This window comes from Acartia tonsa, chromosome 12, assembly GCF_053477335.1.
Source record: "Acartia tonsa isolate MP-2025a chromosome 12, ASM5347733v1, whole genome shotgun sequence".
Taxonomy (NCBI): domain Eukaryota; kingdom Metazoa; phylum Arthropoda; class Copepoda; order Calanoida; family Acartiidae; genus Acartia; species Acartia tonsa.
This window is the reverse complement of record NC_137271.1, coordinates 40,594,448-40,611,249: the sequence shown is the minus strand read 5'-3', so window position 1 is coordinate 40,611,249 and position 16,802 is coordinate 40,594,448. Positions and strand designations below refer to the sequence as shown.

Genomic DNA, 16,802 nt, shown 5'->3' with positions numbered 1-16,802 from the left:
GTTTCATGATATAAAAAGTAAATATTATTATTATAGTCAGGGAGGAAGGGGACAATGGTTTGTAAATTATTGACATTGTATTCCATGAGAGTGTTATAAACACTCTCGCATTCGTAGGCTTAAAACCTGTACTTTCTTAAATCTTGATGGATTAATTTAGACTAGAAGTGTAAATATCTTTAAAAATTATTTTAGGACGGGTCATTTTGTTTATTATTACTTGGGATGAACATCTATTTATTTGGTGGTTTTCCACTAATGTAAAAACTAAGGACCTTAATCTAACCTATCTTAAAGTAATAAATAAACAAACGAAAAACTATCTCTCTCTCTTTTCAATTTATTTCAAAAACAAAGGGAGGGAGGGGGTGGGGGCAGTGCTTAGCATGCACTTTGAGGCCGAGCGAATACGTATTTCACCATAGTCCTTGATATTTTCTGATATATTAAATGTTCTTGGTCTGATTTTCACAATTTTTTGTAATAGTTTCAAAGTAAATTTTCAGATTTTCTATAAGATTTTAGTAACTTTCGATGAAAGTCGAACTTTTTCTTTTTTTTACATTTCTTAGCCTTCTTTGTTTTATTTAAACAATATTTGGAAATCTATTTTTTTTCTAAAAGTTGTATGTCTATAAGCATTTACTCTTTAAATTAATTTATTGATGAGTAAAACCCCACACTTTTTAATTTTAGTAGCAAAGCTGCTCTATGATTCACTATGTCTATCCGTCGGCCAGTCAGTCAGTCAGGAAATGCTATGTGGAAAATGTGATTCTCTCGGCTGCTTTTAAAAATAGACAATAGAAAGCTGAAGTAAAGATTCCTTTTACATCTTTGCATCTTACTTTTTTAAAGGTTTCGTGATTTCTTTTAATTTTTGCATATTCTCTATCTTTCTATTCTGTGTCATGGCAATTTTATCTAAAACCAACTTTGTCTGTTTGTCTATTCAATGATTTTTATATCTTCACTACTTATGTATGTTGTCGTCCTTGTTTAATTTGTAATAGCAAAGCAGAACAAATCCTACATTCGAACAAGAGTAAACTAAATTTCCAAATAAATCAGTCCCTAATTGATTAAATACATTATGCTCATTTTTTACAATTTAACCCTTATCGGGGGGGGGGGGGGGTCTAGTTTTTTCAATGTCATTTTTTTGTAGGTAAGATAGAGAGTTGTGACTTCATGACTTTTTAAGTTTAGTAATTATACGTCGGCAAGAGTTGATCTTATAAGGATATCTGGTCTGTGTCGGTCGTGGCGTCCGGTCAAAGTCGGTTAGGTGGCACCAAATTTAGAAAAAAATCTAAATAAATCTTAATTTCTACATTATGACTTTTGTGTATAAGGTAGAAACCTAATTTTTTTTGGTGAATACTTAGATATCAATGACCTTCTGAGAAAAGTGGTGTTATGACAGTTTGACCGCTCCCTGACCGACTTTATGACCGATTTTTGTCCGGCTTTTACTACAGACATATATCATAAATATCGTGGCTTCTAAAACAGCTAGAGACCTATAAATTTTTTTGGTAAATCCTTGGGCAACAATAAACAGATAAAAATATTAATTGGCGCCGCCAACCGCCGTTTTACCGCCGTAACCGCCGAAAATGGCGGTTTCCGTTGTTTGCCGTTTTTCAGCGATGATCAGAAAAAGTAATTTTTTTGTTATGAAAAATAAAAGTTCGTCCTAAAATTTAGTCATCCTAGCTGCAAAATTGGCCGCTCTACAGCTGTTTTAATATTTAGCGGCTGGCTGCTAAAAAGCGGCTAAGGAGCGGTCTGACCGCTATGACTAGAAAAAGTAGTTTTCTATAAAAATACACATGAACACCCAGAAAAAAATTTTATGTCTCTAACTGTAACAGGAGCCGAGATAGAGGGGGGTCAATATGACCCCCCCCCCTCCAATCTATTAAGGTGGGAATTGGGGCCCGATCTGTAAGGGTTAAGACTTGATTATGGAGATGCGTATTCATAAAATAGTGCCTTATTTTCGTAGAAAACATTGATTCAAAAATCACAGGAATAAGATGATAAAATCATAAAAATGGTTACTAAAAAAAGTGAGAAAGAACGGACCTTCTGATTGTAATTATAGAGTTGCTACGCTTTCTAGATTCTACCTGACTGTGACTGGATTCATTCTTTTCCAATAAACAATTTTAAGATGCTTTAATCAACAATAAGAGCTATCTATTACGTGCGGACGGACTAAATTACTACAGAAAATCATAGGTTTTAGAAATTGTAGCCGTTTGTATGAGCCATATTTCTATATTTCAATTATATTTCTAATTTCAGCACAGTGTGATCCAGCGGGACATCCAAAAAATTAGAATCGACTTTTATCTAACCTAGGAATTAATAATGGCTGTAGGTAGACAAAAAGAATAGGAATTTTTAAAAGATATTAATTTTTGGTGGATTTATGCCATATTTAAAAAGGGTAGTGAAAAACTTATTTCAGGTCAGATCAGGCCGCTCCTAAGCCGCTTTTTAGCGGCCAACCTCTAAATTTTAAAACAGCTGTAGAGCGGCCAATTTTGCAGCTAGGATGACCAAATTTTAGGACGAACTTTTACTTTTCATAACAAAAAAAAATACTTTTTCTGATCATCGCCGAAAAACGGCAAATAACGGAGACCGCCATTTTCGGCGGTTACGGCGTTAAAACGGCGGTTGGCGGCACCAATTAATATTTTTATCTGTTTATTGTTGCTCAAGAATTTACCAAAAAATGTATAGGTCTCTAGCTGTAATAGAAGCCACGATATTAATGATATATGTCTGTAGTAAAAGCCGGACAAAAATCGGTCATATAGTCGGTCAGGGTGCAGTCAAACGGTCATAACACCACTTTTCTCGTAAGGTCATTGATATCTCAGTATTCACAAAAAAAAATTAGGTTTCTACCTTATACACAAAAGTCATAATGTAGAAATTAAGATTTATTTAGAATTTTTTTTTAATTTTGGTGCTACCCAACCGACTTTGACCGGACACCACGACCGACACAGACCAAAACCTAATAAAATCAACTCTTGCCGACGCATAATTACTAAACTTAAAAAGTCATGAAGTAACAGCTCTCCATTTACCTACAAAAAAAATGACATTGAAAAACTAGAGGGGGGGGGGGCAATATGACCCCCCCCCCGATCTGTAAGGGTTTCCTGAAGATAGCTAGACTTAGAACAAAGCTATTAACACAAAATTAAAAGTTTTCAAAAAATTATGTTATTGTTGTTTATATCTGTAAAAAAAATATTTGAAAATTTGCCTTATAAGTGTCCTATTTTACTTATACCGGACCTACCTAAAAATGTCGGGACTCAAACTGGGTGCACCTGACGCTATATTCTTGTTCACAAACATTGTTTGCATTGAAGAAATATTCACATAGACGTTTATTTTGTTCCTACAAAACAGCAAGACGGACTTACCAAATGCACATTAGAAGTTAACAGAGGCAAAATTTAAGTTATTTCCTAGCTAAAGCAAAAAAAATACATTATTTTTTCAAATACAAGCTTATTTATTGAAGTTTACTTTTGTCTACTCTTAATGTCCCGATTTTTGGCAAAAGATCGCACTGCGTTCAGATTATTTTTCTATTTGTCTATCTTACTGAAGTATGTAGAGATTAGACATGCAAAGAAACCCAAAGATCGTGCTTATCTATATCTGTCTGTTCAATAAAGATACAGTCTTCTATTCACCTATATCCTATAATTTTAAGTACTAAGAATTTTTTGTCTGAAGCTTAAGATTTCAATAACTACGATACTAATTGACGACACTATTTCATGTAAGCTTCATATGGGTCCCATGATAGTTTTTAGACTCTTTTAATTTTAGTTTTAAGCTATTTTATTTGCTCTTTCTGTCCCATTGAATTCAGAGTCCTTCAATTTACGGGAGTATCCACTGCTTCCTTAATAAAGAGTTATAAAAAAAATATTTCCTGTTTTAACGTCGAAAATACTCTGCTTATTGTAAGTACAAAAAATATAGCATATACCAATTGATTTGTTAGAAAAAAAATCACAAAGAAAAATACATAATTTGAGAATGGTTGGAAAATGCAATTTGAGAAAAAAAATTTTAATAAATAATGGCATAAATAACAATTAAATTTACCATTTTACATTTTGTTCACTTCATAGTTATCTTTTAAACCCAAGTTACTAAACTTTGCTAAAAAAAGATCAAGTAAAAAATCAAATAAAAATAAAACTTTCTTGTATGAATGTTGAATAACGAACTTAAAATACATATGATGAGCATCCTTTGAATATGACCTACTTGTGTATATATAGTACATTGTAAATGCAAGGTCAAGGCTTTTTGTTGTGGGTAAATTTGCATGTATTCTTTTTTCATAAGTAGCATTAGTTGGGGAGGGTTGCGGTTAAGTCAATGTTTGCTAAAAAAAATCATGGGGTAAAATTAACTTTGGAGGGATAATTTTGTTTAGTTTTGGGGTTTAATCAACCCTTTTTCAGATTTTTTGCATGATGAATAAATGCCACTTTAATTGTCAAAAAAACTATTTATGTTAATATTTCAAAATGTACAAATGCTTAGTTTGTAAATTGGTTCCATTCAAAGCTTAGGTAGATTAGCAAAGGGCGGTTTATGAAGATGATGAAGCACTTTTGCGAGTGCAGATTTGCAATTTATGATATTCCCCAATGTTATAAAAGTTTACTGATTTGCACATTGTGTCTGCTGTAGGATACTTATTCATTTTCAGTTCATGTTGAACCATCAACACCATGGGTCATACTTTCTTTCTTATCAAATTAAGTAAGTGATTTTTTTTCTCTCAAGCATCAATTTAATGCAATCAAAATTTAACAACGAAGAGAACATCCACAAGAGCGAAGTACAAAAAATCATGAAATGAACAAACAGAGTTATATAGCAGAAGTTCAGTTCTTGTAACAACAAGGATGACAACATTCATAAAAGAGAAGCACTGAAACGGTAGGACAAACGGACATTAACACTTATATAGTGTCAAAACTGAATAATCAGAATAAAAATATATAAGAGTCGAAGCAAAATTGTAAACAAATTTTATGAAATACTGCTTGATACAGGATAATGGTTATGGACATACTTACATTTTTAGGACTTGGTTATAGAGTTGCTTCGCTTATAACATTATACTTTGTTGTCCCAGGAATCACTATACCAAAAATCTGATCAATTGGATGATTAGATCACATAAAAAATAGTTGTAAAAAAATAATCATGTTTAAAATGAACGTACGAACATTTTGGTAAAGATTATAGAGTTGATACGCTTTCTAAATCGTACCTAACTACTAAAGGAATCACCATGCAAAGTTTGAAATCGATAGGACCATTCTAAAATGCTTAAATTAACGAAAAAAGCTATTCGTTACGGACGGACGGACGTACGGACGGACCGACCCTAATTATAGAAAAGCTTCGCTTTTAATAAAAATAGAGAGGTTAAAGAAATAATGTTTATATACTTTGAGGCATGACTGACTGACAACTGTATAGATTAGAAGCACATAAATCGTTTGAAGATCACTAAAAATTGCAGCTGCCTATTTTTATTAGCAGTTGGGAAAATCATATTTCCCCTTTAGCGTTACGGACGGATAGACAAAGAATTTTAGTGTAGCTTCGCTACTTAAAATATCATTCTTAGAAAGTTACATGCTTAGAAATAATAAAATATTAAGGGTGTCATTTGGTTACAATAAAACAACTAACTTGCTTATATAAATTGAAATCATAAAGAGATCATAATTCTACATTTTAAAGGTATAAACTTTTAATTTTTCTATATTTAGTATTGATTCCAATGGTCTTTGCTGTACAGAATATTCATGACGAAAAGACAGGGTAAATTTTATATCTGGTTTTCATTTTTTTGTGTAGATGAAAATTTTTAACTTTTTTACATTTAGTTTTTTACTGAATATTTTGAAGTGTTTGTTAATGCCTTTTATTTATATTTTGCAGGAACCATCATTCAAGAAGTGAAAGATCTGTTACATTTGAAGGCAGCCCAAGAACTTCCCAAGATTTAATTGATTTGTAATTGTTCAATTTATGAGTTGTAAACTCTTTTATTTTTTTCACCTATTATTATCCTATAATTAGGATGAACAAAATATTCTGCAAATTGAAATGATACATATTTTAATTTATTAACTTTTTTTTAAAACATGAAACTTTAATGCCATTATGTCTCTAGCTATCAGACATGTGTTGAACTATAGTTTGATAAGGTAAATAAGAATGTCAGGACCTATATCCACATCTACTTTTTCTACTAAGTTTGAAAAGGTAGATATGGATTCTGATTTCCGTTAGTTTGGAGTTTGAATTAGAGTCTTTGAGGCGTCTCTTCCTACAATGGCTGAAGATCCTGACTTCAATAGACTTAGGTAATTCATTAAATTCTTAATAAAAAAGTCACAAAGTTTATTTAATTTACCGTGATATCCCAAGACTTTAGCTATTTCAGTTTTTAACAAAGTCTTAACTGACAGGCATAAAAACCTTACTAACTTAGTATTTAAAATTTTTTCTATTAAGTTCCAGAATCTGGATGCGGGAGATCTGGAAGATGTGGTGCTGGACTTGGTGCTATAAGTATAGGAGTTACGGTTGCATTAGCTGGCTCAACTTTTCTTTCACCAGTTTTAGGTAAGCATGAAAAATTATCTAATTATGTAGCATACAGACCAATGGACTAAGACTTACTAAGTTGATTAAAAACTGGATACTCGAGGGTATGAACATTTTACACGGAACCTTCACAAAATATTTTAGCTGTCTTTCTTAAATAGCAGCCAAAAATTCCACATTTTCCACACAGCATTATGTTACTTATTAATCTTTAGGTGCATTTGGTGCTTCAATGATAGGATCTTCTGGATTTGCAGGTAAAATTTTATTTGCTCTCAAGTGAAATCATAATGAGTTATATGCAGATACACCTATACCCTTGTGTTGGTGTCCCTGACTCTCTTTGAATTTGTTTAAATCTATAAAATCAAGTTCCCTCACTGTCTGACTCATTCAGTAAAGTGCACAGTTATTTCGCTTCTTTCTTATCTTTACATTTACATCTGTTTGACCTATTCTGTGCCTAATACTTTTCCAGTTTTAAGTGTCACATTTTGTGAACTGTATTAAATTAATTAAATATAAATTCTTATTACAGGTAGATGTCCTTCTGCAGAGTGCAGGGTAAGACATAACAATTAAAAAAAAAACTTTATTTATTAATAATTAGTTTGAAAAATAAAATAATAATAATAATAAAATTTCAAGCCTTAAAACCCTTGTCTATCTATATAACTTTGTTCAGGTGCTAGTGAATGGTAGAAATAAGTGTTGTAGAAGAATAAGATCAGGAAGACGACTTGTCTGTCCAAGAAGTTGTTGAATATTGTATAAGCTTTATTGATTATTATGTCTAAATTATTATTACCAGTTAGGTTTAAAAGGCTTTAATAATAAATATTTCCACTCCACACCTCTTTTATCTATAGTAAAAACTAGGATGACAACATAATAAGGAAAAAACGATTTTTTGTGAGGTTAGTCATTTTTCCTAGAACAATTTCTCTTAGGACGGTGGAGATACAATCCCCGTAATTAGTTATACCCTGAACATATAAGAAGCTTCGCTGTAAAGGAGAATCATATAGGTTCAACAGTTAGCGAGACCCTTCACTAAAAACAAAAACGCTTACTACTTTATTCAACAGAATTGTTAGTTTTTTTTATTGTTGGACTAAATGAATAAAGGTACTAAGAAAGAGAAGGAATGTCTGATTGAGCCAATAGGAGAATCGCATCAGTACATAAATTTAATTTCATTGGTTGAAATTTTGTACACATCTTGTTACGAATGCATGTTTTTTTTCATTTCATACATAGATAAAAGTCAGCTGTAAACAGTATATTTTCTTAGTAGAAAGCTTTGCGGAATCACAATTAATTGCCCAAAAATTTCGTTTAAATTTGAAAGCTTCGAAACGAGGTGGATTCTTAAAAAAATGTTAGGCTGGCTACTCGCTGGTGAGGCAAAATTATTTTTGTAAAAAATCCTCCAAAATCGAATAAAAAATTTACAAAAATTAAATAAAATCTTAAAAGGGTTATTAACATATGATTTTGTTTAATTTTTGTAGATTTTTAATGTGCTTTTGGATGATTTTTCACAAAAATAATTTTGCCTCACTATCGAGTCTATAATTTTTTAAGAATCCACATCGGCTTGAGTTGAAAGTAAACAATACTTTTGTCTGCTAGAAATGTTCCTTCTTAGATTTGACGAAAAAAGGGTTCAGAATATGCTTCTATTCTTATATTTCTATTACTAAATGTTATAAAGGAATTCCACAAAATTGTTTAAAATAAAGGTCGTCTTCGATATAAAAATCTTATAGAAAATACCAACTGTTTAAATATCCTTAAAATAAAATGTGTGTTTGTCAGTTGCACCGAAGGATCTCGCCAAATACTGAACCGATCGAGTTCTCCTTATCAGGTTAGCTTCTCATAGGTCTCTTGAAGGTTTATAAATATTCCCATGAGAAATCACAAAAAAAAACAAATTCTTTTACGTAGAGACTTAGAAACATAGGAAGGTAACATATCATTAAAAAAACATTTAAAGTGTCACTAGAGGCCTCTAGGTGCGTAGCCGCTAGTTAAAAATAAACAATATGAAACATACAAACCACAAACCTTGTACTATACATCCTTAAATGCTTAATTATCTCAATACGCACATTTTCTGTGCGTATTGAGCATAAATATCACAAAATATGAACGCTTTATTTCAGTGTAACACTAACAGTCTACACGATAATAATGGGTTCTACTTTACAGTTTACTCACATCTTTATTCTACTTAGTAAGTTAACTATAAAATATTTCATATGTGTTAGTATTATTAGTAACAATATATCTAGAAACAGAATAAAACTATTCGCCCTTAGCTGTTAGCAAATGAACGATTAAAGATAATAAGGAAAAAGTGTTCTTAAAGGAGAAGTAATGTATGTTATAGGAAACACGGATGACAACATCCATGAGTAGCGAAGCTCAAAAATTTTGGATTGACATCCAGAAAAAAAATCAACTATAGAGCAGTGTCATAAAAAAAATAAACATTAAACTAAAATAAATCATGGAACCTTTTCAAATTTATAACGTGAAATCTAGGAATCGAACTAACACCCCAACCAATAAGCAAATCTCAGTGAAACTTGAGGAATTGGGCAGAATTCAATCCCTGAAAATTTCAGCCGCCTATCTTGAATAGGAATCGAGAAAATCATGAAAACATAAAAATGTAGGAATCGATTCAGCACCCCAATTAATTGACGAATCTTAATGATAAATAAGGAGAATTAATGTTAGCTTATTCAATCCCTGAAAATTTCAGGCGTCTGTCTGTTATAGGAGCCAAGAAATCATGTTTCCCCCAAAACGTTTAATCAAACATCCAGACGGACAATTTATAGAGTAGTTTCGCTAAAGATAGTGGTCATACCAAAATTCATACAAATTTACATTAAAAATATAAAAATCAATTAATAATCAATTTCATTAATTTGTTTAGTAATTGTATCCTCTGCCAATTGCCTTGTACAAATTGATGACAAACCCAGGTTAGATGACTTTTTAAAAAGTTTTTTTTGTAATTAGAATTTTGTAATTAGGTCCGTCCGCACGCCACGGTTAACTCTTTCGTTAATTTATGCATGTTAGAATTGTCCTATTGATTTCAAACTTTAATAATGATTCTTGTTACTGCAAGGAACGCTCTAGAAATTCTACAATAGTTACAAGAAAGTCCGTAGGTTCATTTAAAACATGCAGATTTTTACAAGAGGTGCTTTTCTACAATTAGGGTCGGTCCGTCAGTCCGTAACGGTTAGCTCTTTTCGTTAATTTAGGCATGTTTGAATTGACCTATCGATTTCAAACTTTCTATGGTGATTCATGTTGTAGTTACCAGAATGTCTATACGTCCATTTTAAACATGTTGATTTTTAACTTTTTGATTGATCTGATTTTTGGAATACTGATTCTTAGGACAACAAAGTACAATGTTATAATGGAAGCATCTCTATAATTTTGTCATACGCATTTAAGTATGTCCTAAAACATTATCCTGTATTTAAGCAGTTTTTCAACAAATTTACTTTAAATTTTGTTCGACTTTTATACTTTTATATTCTGATTATTCATTTCAGACACTATAGAAGTGTTAATGTCCGTTTGTCCTACCGTTTCAGTACTTCGTTTTTATGGTTGTTGTCATCCTTGTTATCTTTAAAATTACTAAAAGCTTTTTGAACTAATCCATTGGACTATGTCGCATTTTTATTCTAACCATATCAAGTCTTTAATCATAAATACTATCCCTCAACAGTATATTTAGGTCTCATACAATACTTTGTTTGAATAAAAATGTAGTTTTGCACTGATTATTCAGTTCTGACACTGCAAGTATTAATGTTCGTTTTTCCTATCGTTTTAGAGCTTCGCTTTAATGGATGTTGTCATCCTGGTAAACAGAATCCTGTAATTACTCAATTGTGCAACAAGTTTTTTATACAATTTTGTTCATACCGTTGAATTAATGTTCTGCTCAATAAGTTTTGTCACAATACAAGTGTTCGTTTGTTCTATCTTGGATTCAGAGCCTTGTTTTTATCCGGATGTTGCCATCCTTGTTTTTTTTTCATCGTTTGGGAGTCTTTTCTAGAATGATTGTGCCTGTCTGTCATCCTATGTGTAATGACTAGCGGCTATGCCCCTAGAGGCCTCTAGTGGAACTTTAAATGTTTGCTTTTTTATTTCAAATATCTAATTTCTATGTTACGTTCAAGCCTCTATGCAAATTGTTTTTTCTTCAGGTTTTTTTGTAATTTCTCTTGGGAGGGTGGTGGTACCCTCCCCCAAAATAGTTATAAACCTTCCCGGAACCTATGAGAAGCTACCCTGTCAATAAGATCCCGATCGATTCAGCAGTTAGCTAGATTCTTCGGTACAAACGTACAAACAAACAAACAGAGAGGAAGATAATTCTATTTCATTTTATTACTTTGAACTATCTGTTATCCTGTATCCTTAACCTCACTAGCCACTCAACATTTTAAAACAAGGATGACAACATCCATAAAAGCGAAGCTCTGAAACGATATGACAAACGAACATTAAATTTTGTTGAGTGTCAGAACTGAATATACAAAATATGAAAATAAAAGGTTTGACAAAATTATACGTAAATTTGTTGCAAAACTTCTTAAATACAGAATTCTGTTTAAGGACATACTGACATTCTTAATACTTGATTATAGAGATGCTTCGCTCATAATATTGTACCTTATTGTAATAGGAATCAGTAATCAAAAAATCAGATCGATCGGATGATTTTATCACATAAAAAATTGTTATTAAAAAAGTACAAAAATCAACATGTTTAAAATGGACGTACGGACATTCTGATAACGATTATATTTTATCACATAAAAAATTGTTATTAAAAAAGTACAAAAATCAACATGTTTAAAATGGACGTACGGACATTCTGATAACGATTATAGAGTTGCTACGCTTTTTAAGTCGTACCTAACTACTACAGGAATCACCATGCAAAGTTTGAAATCGATAGGACAATTTTAACATGCCTAAATTAACGAATAAAAGCTAACTATCTCGGACGGACGTACGGACGGACGGAGCGACCATAATTATAGAAAAGCTTCGCTTTTAAAAAGAAGCTAACCTATTTCCGTTGAGAGTAGACACAGGGACAAAGGATGGTCATCTGCAGCCCCAATATATTACTCCAATTATTTGCTTGTCCAGTTTTTTTTATGATATTGACAAAATGAAATTTTATTTGTAAATAAATGTACAACTGCTTGTTGTAATTTATATCGAGGAATAAAATAATAATATCCAATATGGTGAAAAATTAAGTTAGGGTTCAGATTCAACAACCCTTGTCCCTGTACGACAATGGTTATTCGTAATAAATGTTATTATTTTTAACCAGGATAAAACTAGATAATGATAATAGGTTATGTGTCGGAAATACTTCCACTTATTATGTCTTTCTTACATTTTATCTTCCTCTATTTATTATCCTTCTGTTAGTTTCCTTCTTCCTGTTTTAATTTTAACTTTTTTTCCTTTTCCTCTCCTTCACTGTTTTTAATAAAGTATTATATCTATTCTTTTTTTCTATATTTCTTAATGTTTCTGAACTAATTCAAAGAGCTTTGCCACTATTGGACGCAATCGTCCCTGTTAGGAAAGAAATGATAGGAAAGAACCAAAAGGAATTAATAGTTTCTTTTTTTGAAAGAAATTTCTTTTTTTTTCTTTTAAAATTATGGGTACTTTTAAAATAAATTGAAAATAAGGGAGGTTTTTCCCTTTCTTAAATCTAATCCCTGTGTGGGGGGGGGGGAGGTCTAACACTGGTGGTCCTAAATCTGCGGTGCCCTAGCCTCGCGGGGCTACCAAGTATCCAATATAATCTAACATTACCTGACCTGAAGTAATAGATATATAAACAAAAAACTACTTTTCCCTTATTTCCAATTTGTTTTTAAACAAGGATGACAACATCCATAAAAGCGAAGCACTGAAACGGTAGGACAAACGGACATTAACACTTGTATAGTATCTGAACTGAAAAATCGGAACATAAATGTAAAAATGTCGAATCAAAATTGTAGGTAAATTTGTTGAAAAACTGCTTAAAAACAGGATAATGTTTATGAACATACTTACATTTTTGGACTTGATTATAGAGTTGCTTCGCTTATAATATTGTTCTTTGTTGTCCCAGGAATCAACATACCAAAAATCAGATCAAACGGATAATTAAAACACTTGAAAATTTGTTGTTAAAAAAAGTAGAAAAATCAACATGTTTAAAATGAACGTACGGACATTCTGGTAATGATTATAGAGTTGCTACGCTTTCTAAATCGTACCTAACTACTAAAGTAATCACCATGCAAAATTTGAAATCGATAGGACAATTCTAACATGCCTAAATTAACGAATAAAAGCTATCTATCTCGAACGTACGGACGGACGTACGGACGGACGGACGGACCGACCCTAATTATAGAAAAGCTTCGCTTTTAAGAAGGTGGGAGAGGGGAGTGAGGTTTGGTGGTCAATAAGGCACATTGATGGAAAACGCCAAATCTTTTAATTACAGGACACATCATGATAGAAATATTAGATCAACATCATTCAAAGAAGAAGGAAAAAGTGATACCCAAAACCTTTTAAATAATTTTTTTGACAAGTAAGTTTTTTATATTAATTGTATGAAGATACTTTCAATAATTATTTATCGCATTATATCATTGACAGCATTCTGTGGTTATTAAAATGAAAAAGAGAGGAGTAGGTTTGTGGTAAAATCCATAAAGGTGTGTGTTTTACGGCTTAAAAATTGTAGTAGAACGAAAATATTCACTAAATATGTGTATTTCTTATTGAAAACTATAGACAATTTAAAAAAAAACATAAATCTTTATCGTTTTACTACCGTTTTTAACTTATAACACACTAGCGGCTTCGCCCCTAGCCTCTAGGGGCTTTGCCCCAAGAAGTGATAAAAAAAAGTTAAGGCGAAAATCGTAAAGGACCATGGAAATCTCCTTCAAAAAAAAAAGGACCAAGGAACTCTTCTACAAAAAAAATAACGGACAAAGGAAATCTTAAGCACAAAAAAAATGGGGGGGGGGGGTATTTTTTGGTTTTTTGGGTGGTTGGGGGTGTCCCACCCCCTAAGAAAATAGCTTAAAACCACCACAGAACCAATAGGTAGATACCCTGAAGAGTAGAATCTGATCGGTTCAGTGGTTACCGAGATCTTAAGGGACGGACAGACAGACGGACAGACGGTCAGACGGACAGACGGACAGACATCATTCTACTTTGTATTATAGATAACCTTTACGGATTTTACCCGAGACCTACCCCTCTCATTTATAAGATTCAACAAAACTGATAATTCTTTTATTATTTTTGTTTTTATATTTGTGGGACATTGTCTGTAAAACGATGCAATACATGATTTTTCAGTATGGCTGTGAACCGGTTCTAATCCAGCGGATATTATTCGGTTTCGAAGCCTTACTGGATATCTTTATTTAATTATCTTAAAGGCCATTTTATTACCAAAGCTAGGTTTATCTAGTTAATAAAACCTTAAATTGGTGAGTGGAAATTATTTTGAAATCCTGTTTTGTTGATTTAAATACAAAAAATACACTTTAATAAAGCTGCTACATGCTAAAAATAAAAATATGATACATAGAAACGTTTGTTAACAAGAGTTAAAACAAATTTCAATAAAACTTTCTCTTACCTGTATGTAAAAACTATGCTTACATTTTTGGATCAATAAAAGCAGAGTGTGCAAATGCTTTGTTTTGGCACACACTGTTTTACTTGGGGGAATATTGGCATATTCTGCCACCACTTGGAATAGAGAGCCCCTAGATGCTATTGATGCAGCTGCTAGTTTATGTATTTTACGTACATTAAGTGGTAAATTTGTAGGTTGATTTTAACAATAAACAGTAATAAAACTATTATAATAAATATTAGACTTTATTGAATATTCTTAAATCCCAATTCCTGAGCTTTCATCATGTTAGTAGCAAAGCTAAAGATGTCCGTAAATAGCAAATTTTTGAATGGTAAATGATTGTACTTTCGATTTAATACCTTTAAGTATGACTATATTATTTGGCATTTTATTAATATTATTTGTATGACTATTTGAATTTAGACATTACTTCTATCAATTTTATCATTCTTTATTTTTTTGTCGTGCTCATTTGTTTGATAAAATATTGTCATACTCTGCGTTACTTAAACTATTGGCACACTCTGTTTTACTTATTGTGTTTGGCACACTCTGCTTGACTTGATCCACATTTTTAGATGTACTAAACACTTTATCTTGTTTAATTTCTAAAAAAATAATAATCTTTTTAGTTTTCATATATTTTTAGGTTCGACCACGAATTAGAGTCTATGGGCAAACTACTCCTTCATCTGCTTGGGATACGAGTAGAAGAAACTGAAACTTATGTTCCCACTTATGTCACGTATGCTACTGGTTTACCCGGAAGTAATATAATGTTTTAATTCTTACACACCTTGTTATATTTAACTGGATCAATTTTTGTCTGTACGACCTTAATGGTTGGCTCTACTTTTAAGTAAATATTCCTACTAGACATAACACTGGTTTTAAGCTAATTCTCGCTGTCAAAGTGTTTTCCCAAAAAGAAAAAAGAAAAAAATATGAAAACTCTACAAAAGATTTTTATTCTGAAACAAATATTTTTTGACGAATGTTAAATGTATAATAAATAAATTAAATCTTCAAAAAAAAATTTATTAGTTGCAGCAGTTGCTATAGCAGATGCGATTCCAGCAGTAGGATCTTCCTTTTGGCCAAATTTCCCTTTTGGCCAAATTTTCTCACCAATAGCACCACTTTTAATGGGTGTAGGTAATCATTTTGTTATTCACTAAAATATAGTATAGTATACAAAAGGCAATACCAAATAATTCATATTTTATTTAGGAATGATGTCGATGAATTCTATGCGTGGTTCAAGATTTCCTGGATTTTCAAGTTTGTTATTAGCGTAGCTACTCTTTGATTAATTTTGTCTGTCAATCCGTCAGTCGGTCCGTAACGCTATGGGGAAATGTGATTTTCTCAGCTGTTACTTAATATATGCATATGATTTTTCTTTGAAGATTCCTTATACCACTGAGTATTCAGCATGTAATTTACTTTGTCCGTCCGTCTGTCAGTCATGCTACAAAATATAAATATTTGATAATATGTGAGAAAAGTTTCATGATTTTTTATTTTCATAAATGTTCGATAAATCGGCTTGTCCATATTCCAATTCATAATTTTTTTATGCTTTACTACTCAAAGTTGTTTGCATATGTTTTTGATTTAGTTTACAGTTCAAACAAGGATGACTGAGAGACGGACGGACGGACATTGTAAATTATATAGTAGCTTACTAAAAAACTATTTAATAAAATAATGAAATATAGTTTTAGTTAATTCTTGTATTTACCAAGAATTTTTATACAAACATAAATCTTTAAATTGTTGGAAATTTATTCATCAGAATTTTTTTCAGGTGGATGCCCCCCTGCTGACTGCAGGGTAATATAAACAAAAATTAATTCAAAATCCTTATCTATTAATCCTGTCGATAAAGTAGCAAGTTATGTATACATCTAAGTCCCATAAGATCTCACAAACGGCTGTACAAGGAGTGCCAATTTTTTTATAGATTATAATTTGGAATGGGAGGAGGGGGGGGGATTATCACTCCCCCTTTTTCATAGCCTACAAAGGCTTTGGGCGAATCAACACGTTAAAATATAGTACATGTAACTATTTTACATGTAGATATTTGTTAAGGTTCTTGTAAATGGTAGAAATAAGTGTTGTAGAAGAATAAGAAGAGGAAGAAGGCTTGTCTGTCCAAGATCCTGTTGAATTTTTTTTTGTTAAAAATATTGTTATATTTATTTGTATTATTTATTTGTATTTAATGTTACCTATTGGCTATTTTTACATGTAATATTATTTTACTATTAAATTATGTATTAAGTTTTTAAATACTCTTACATTTTTTTAGTAATTTAAAACAATCATTAATAAGCCTTTATACCCAACCCACGTTGGG

General features: G+C 31.6%; 3 protein-coding genes across 11 annotated transcripts in view; 2 read left to right on the top strand and 1 right to left on the bottom strand.

Moving 5' to 3' along the window:
• The window catches only part of LOC145333978 (uncharacterized), a 227,647-nt gene that overhangs the window by 191,525 nt on the left and 19,320 nt on the right, over window positions 1–16,802 (bottom strand). The window lies entirely within an intron of this gene.
• Window positions 5,858–6,973, top strand: LOC145333344 (uncharacterized). The gene is made up of 5 exons (XM_080178463.1): window positions 5,858–5,898; window positions 6,019–6,093; window positions 6,373–6,446; window positions 6,598–6,708; window positions 6,906–6,973. The coding sequence occupies exons 1-5, from the start codon at window positions 5,858–5,860 to the stop codon at window positions 6,971–6,973; spliced, it is 369 nt and encodes a 122-aa protein (XP_080034589.1).
• LOC145333981 (uncharacterized) lies at window positions 8,870–16,735 on the top strand. The gene is made up of 8 exons (XM_080179251.1): window positions 8,870–8,932; window positions 9,644–9,692; window positions 13,274–13,363; window positions 15,087–15,205; window positions 15,482–15,592; window positions 15,668–15,718; window positions 16,248–16,273; window positions 16,535–16,735. The coding sequence occupies exons 1-8, from the start codon at window positions 8,890–8,892 to the stop codon at window positions 16,610–16,612; spliced, it is 567 nt and encodes a 188-aa protein (XP_080035377.1). The 5' UTR covers window positions 8,870–8,889; the 3' UTR covers window positions 16,613–16,735.

What these genes read in the sequence shown, in the direction of transcription:
- LOC145333344 (XM_080178463.1), top strand. Translation starts at nt 5,858, where the DNA reads ATGGTCTTTGCTGTACAGAATATTCATGACGAAAAGACAGG. An exon ending in ATTCATGACGAAAAGACAGG is followed by an intron (nt 5,899 to 6,018) that starts GTAAATTTTATA and finishes TATATTTTGCAG; the next exon opens with GAACCATCATTCAAGAAGTG. An exon ending in TTTTCTTTCACCAGTTTTAG is followed by an intron (nt 6,709 to 6,905) that starts GTAAGCATGAAA and finishes ATTAATCTTTAG; the next exon opens with GTGCATTTGGTGCTTCAATG.
- LOC145333981 (XM_080179251.1), top strand. Translation starts at nt 8,890, where the DNA reads ATGGGTTCTACTTTACAGTTTACTCACATCTTTATTCTACTTA. An exon ending in TCACATCTTTATTCTACTTA is followed by an intron (nt 8,933 to 9,643) that starts GTAAGTTAACTA and finishes TAATTTGTTTAG; the next exon opens with TAATTGTATCCTCTGCCAAT. An exon ending in ACCACTTTTAATGGGTGTAG is followed by an intron (nt 15,593 to 15,667) that starts GTAATCATTTTG and finishes TATTTTATTTAG; the next exon opens with GAATGATGTCGATGAATTCT.